Source organism: Gadus macrocephalus, chromosome 10 (assembly GCF_031168955.1).
Source record: "Gadus macrocephalus chromosome 10, ASM3116895v1".
NCBI classification, from domain to species: Eukaryota; Metazoa; Chordata; class Actinopteri; order Gadiformes; family Gadidae; genus Gadus; species Gadus macrocephalus.
This window is the reverse complement of record NC_082391.1, coordinates 5,905,799-5,910,084: the sequence shown is the minus strand read 5'-3', so window position 1 is coordinate 5,910,084 and position 4,286 is coordinate 5,905,799. Positions and strand designations below refer to the sequence as shown.

At 53.1% G+C, this 4,286-nt stretch overlaps 1 protein-coding gene across 1 annotated transcript in view; it reads left to right on the top strand.

Moving 5' to 3' along the window:
- The window catches only part of ccdc88b (coiled-coil domain containing 88B), a 23,464-nt gene that overhangs the window by 126 nt on the left and 19,052 nt on the right, over positions 1 to 4,286 (top strand). The window contains exons 2-3 of the mRNA XM_060063751.1: positions 281 to 1,100; positions 2,678 to 2,857. Coding sequence (XP_059919734.1) covers positions 281 to 1,100; positions 2,678 to 2,857 — 1,000 coding nt within the window. The remainder of the gene's footprint in view (positions 1 to 280; positions 1,101 to 2,677; positions 2,858 to 4,286) is intronic.

The window sequence follows — 4,286 nt, the reverse complement described above, 5'->3', positions numbered from 1 at the left end:
GAGCACTGAGAGTGAAAACAAGGAGCTACGGAGCAGGCTGAGCAGCACGCTGGCAACCGGACCTCAGTCAGACCCTGCTGAAGAGGACAGGGAGGAGAGGAGGGAGGGGAGAGGAGAGGAGAGGAGGGAGGAGAGAGGAGAAGATAGGAGTGAGGAGAGACGAGAAGAGAGGAGGGAGGAGAGAGGACAAGGAATGGAGAATAGGGAGAGGAGAGAAGAGAGGAGGGAGGAAAGGGTTGAGGTGGGAGGAGGAAAGGAGAGTGGGGAGGGGATAGGAGAAGAGGGGAGGGAGGGGAGAGGAGAAGAGAGGAGGGAGGAGAGAGGAGAAGATAGGAGTGAGGACAGACGAGAAGAGAGGAGGGAGGAGAGAGGACAAGGAATGGAGAGAAGGGAGAGGAGAGAAGAGAGGAGGGAGGAAAGGGTGGAGGTGGGAGGAGGAAAGGAGAGTGGGGAAGGGAGAGGGGAAGAGGGGAGGGAGGGGAGAGGAGAAGAGAGGAGGGAGGAAAGAGGAGCGCCAGGCTCTGAGTTTTCCAGAGGAGAGGGGGAGGGAACGCCAGAAGCGCAGGAGAAGGAAGAGGAGAAAAAGGAGGAGAGGGAGGTGGGCGGGGTCGGGAGCAGAAGGGAGGCAGGGGTCGGGGAGGAGCGGCTCCTCCTCCTCCAGGGAGGCGAGGGAGAGGCGAGCGGGGGGGAGGAGGGGGAGCCGGCCAGAGACCGGGGGCGGGCGGAGGGGGGGCAGGGCCGACGGGGTCCGGAGGCCGGGAGCAAGGCGGATAGAGAGATGGACGGGGGGGCTGGGGACAAAGCCCAGGCCTCCACCGCCCCCCCCCCGCCCAGCGCCGCGGCCCAGGGACGAGGAGGGAGGGGGAGAGGCGCCGCCCGCCACGGCGGCCCCCGGCATGGAGCTCCTGGCGGCGCGGCTGAGGGAGGCCCGGGAGGAGGCGGACGGCCAGGCGCTGCTGGCCCAGGAGGTGCGCTCCAAGCTGGGGGAGCAGAGCAGGAGGGCCTGGGAGGCCGAGCAGAGGCTGGTGCTCCTGGAGGCCGAGCTGCAGAGGCTGAGGAAGGCCGCCGAGGGCCTGGGGGAGGCCCGCAGGAAGATAGAGGTAGGGAGGGGGGGGGGGGGTGTTTACGTGTTTACATGTTTTTGTTTATTTGTTTACGGGTGTGTGAGTGTGTTTGACTGAGGGTGTGTGTGTGCGTGTGTGTGTGTGTGTGTGTGTGGGTAGGTGGGTGAGTGTGTGTGTGTATGTGTGTGTGTGTGTATGTGTGTGTGTTGGTGTGTGTGTTCAGTGTGTGTGTGTATTTGTGCCTGTGTGTGTTCAGTGTGTGTGTGTGTGTGTGTGTGTGCCTGTGTGTTTGTGTGTGTGTGTGTGTATGTGTGTGTGTGTGTGTGTGCCTGTGTGTGTGCGTGTGTGTGTGTTCGGTGTGTGTGTGTGTGCCTGTGTGTTTGTGTGTGTGTGCGCGTGTGTGTGTGTGTGTGTGTGTTCGGTGTGGGTGTGTGTGCTTGTGCGTGTGAGAGGGGTTAATGGATCAATGGATAGCTTGATGAATGAAGCGAGCCAGTAATCAGGTGAAGTGAACGGTAGAAAAATACTTTGAACAGGAAGTTATTCAACTTTGGATGTTTGAATGCCCATTAAGGTTAGTGGTCGGTTCGGATGTGAGAACACCTGCACAATAACCACCCTAACCAAAGCCATGCCCACGAGGCAAAGTAAGAATTATTTGTGACGCAAGGAAAAACGGCTTGAGAAAAGGTATACATGTATCCACACAGTCGTGGGCAGCATCGCTGAGTCAGTGATGGGCTATTATGAGGTTTGAGGAGGCTGGCCTTAAAGACCAAGGCCATACTGAAGTTAGAAATGTACGAAGGATTGAAGTAGATCTTAAGAAGAACATCCTTTTTAGTGAAACCATGATGGAAACGGCATATCGAATGAAGGGGTTATTCCATTGGAAAGGGGGAATCCATTGACAGATACAAGACACACTCACACACACACACACACGCACACACACACACATACACAAACACACACCTATTTTAACGGTCTGAAACGCAAGTGAGAAGCGCAAAACGGAAGTAGATTTGTGGGCGGGTCTCTGCCGCTGTTGCTATTATACCGGTGGATAAATGACTCAAATCTAAAATGGGTTGTTCTGAAGTAGCCTAATGACAAGTTTACATTTCGACAGCGCGTTTGCAGTCTCCGATGAGACAGATGCATGACCACATGAATTTCAAACTTCAAATGGCTCAGTTTATGGCCAAATAATATGGCCTTATTCACATATGGAATACCGTTTCCTTCTACAACTTCCGAAATACGTCATGTAAATTTCGGCAAAGAAAACACATATGATATGCGGTCCTGTAGCCGCTATCCGCTAGTGCACTTAGACCAGGTATTTGTCAGTCACTTGCGCAACTGCTTTATCGATCTGTAAGATAGCACCGTGTATCATTTGCGCCGGACTGCGCCTCTGCTTTTCGCCGACACGCCTCTCAGGGTGCAAGTTTCGTGGCGCAGGTTTGCTGCGGGGGAGAATCGGCTTTGCGCCGGGTGCAAACTAGCAAAGATACCTACGTCGGTGTAGAATGTCAATTGCGCTGGATGCAAGATAGGGCCCTCAGTCTCTCTCTCCTTCGGTTGCCCGATGGTGTTCTGGTCCCCAGGTCCTGCAGGCGGAGGGGCTGTCCCTGGAGGAGGAGCTTTGCCGCCTGCGTAGCCACCAGGAGCTCCACTCCATGCAGTCCACCGTCATCGCCGGCCTGGAGGGGGAGAAGGCCTCTCTGGAGCGGGAGCGGGACGCGCTGCGGAGCTCCATGGACGGCCTCCGCACCGCCCAGCGGAAGGTACGGCGCCCCTCAGGGAGACCGTGTGCGTCCCCCCACGCAGGCCTGTCTCGCTGCTCTGCTGGGATGCTGACGATCAAAGCGTTTAAACCAGGAACCAAAAGTCAGCCAGTCTACCAGCGGTCAATCAATCGATGGTGGATTGTCCTCCACGGGCAGCGAGTTTGCATTCAGTAACGTTTTGTCCAGCATTAACATTTAGGGCATTTTTGTTGAGGCTTCTATCCAAAATGACTTGCAACCATTCATTCACACTGTCACACATTCACACACCGACGGCGGAGTCAGCCACGCAGGGCAACAGCCAGCTCGTCAGGAGCAGTCAGGGTGAGGTGCCTTGCTCAGGGACACCTCGAACACTCAAGATGGGATGAGCCGGGGACAGTGACGTGAGCTACTGTTGTTGTTATGCGTTGTCCAGCCAAATGCAAAGTCCATGGGGTGCAATACCGACCCAGGGGGGGAGCTGGAGGATGGTGCCCTGTAGAGGTGGGAGCTGGGGGGAATCAAACCTCATCAGAGGAGCAGACCTGTTGTAAAGACCATGGATCTTTGGGCTCCATTACTTTCTCTAACCTCGTCCTTTTCAACGCGACCTCATCACACACTCTGATGAGATCTGGGCGTCTCTGTGATACCATGTGCCGGATCCCCTTCCAAGGTGGTTGGCTTAAAGATGAGATCTTATCGCAGTATGGACACAATCCAGGCTCAGATAACTGGTGAGGTATTTAAATTCCTGCCCCTTGCCCTGAATTCAGGCACAAGCCGTGAGATATATCATGAAACTTTGATGAGATAAACAGAAGCTTAACTTCGGCAAGTAATGTATGCTGTGCATAATGTATGTGACCAAAGTCAAGTCTGGTGTAACCAATCACAGAGGATTCCATTAACACGATGAGTGCCATCAAGGCCTTAATCCTCTACACCCCTGTTAGGGTGGAACCCGTTGACATTATGATTGTCATACAGGCCCTAGGGTTGTAGGAGAGAGGAGAGGGGTTTTATTAGGTAAATATCAATATCTCATGCTCGTATGGGATGACATAAAAGAATATGAGATAATAAAATGCTAGTCTCGTATCAGAGTCCTGCCCATGCACAAATTACTACCTTGATGGCATGATGTATCGTAAAAAGGGGAGTTTTCTTTTGATTTGCCATTAATGCAAGCTGTCTCTAGGAAAAAAGTAAGTTAATATGTCAACACGTACTGTCTAGGATTCAGGATAGATAACTTCTTGTATAGTGTGTTCATATACTTTACTATATGATGATACAGTTCATTATCTGTAACGTTCTCTGCACTGGAACACGGTATCCTTAGGTTTGATGTCTCTGTAAAGGGTTTGGTCTCAGGGTCTGTCATGAATCAATTCTCTGCTTACTAAAACACTAGTGGCCACCTGATTAAACATTTACTATG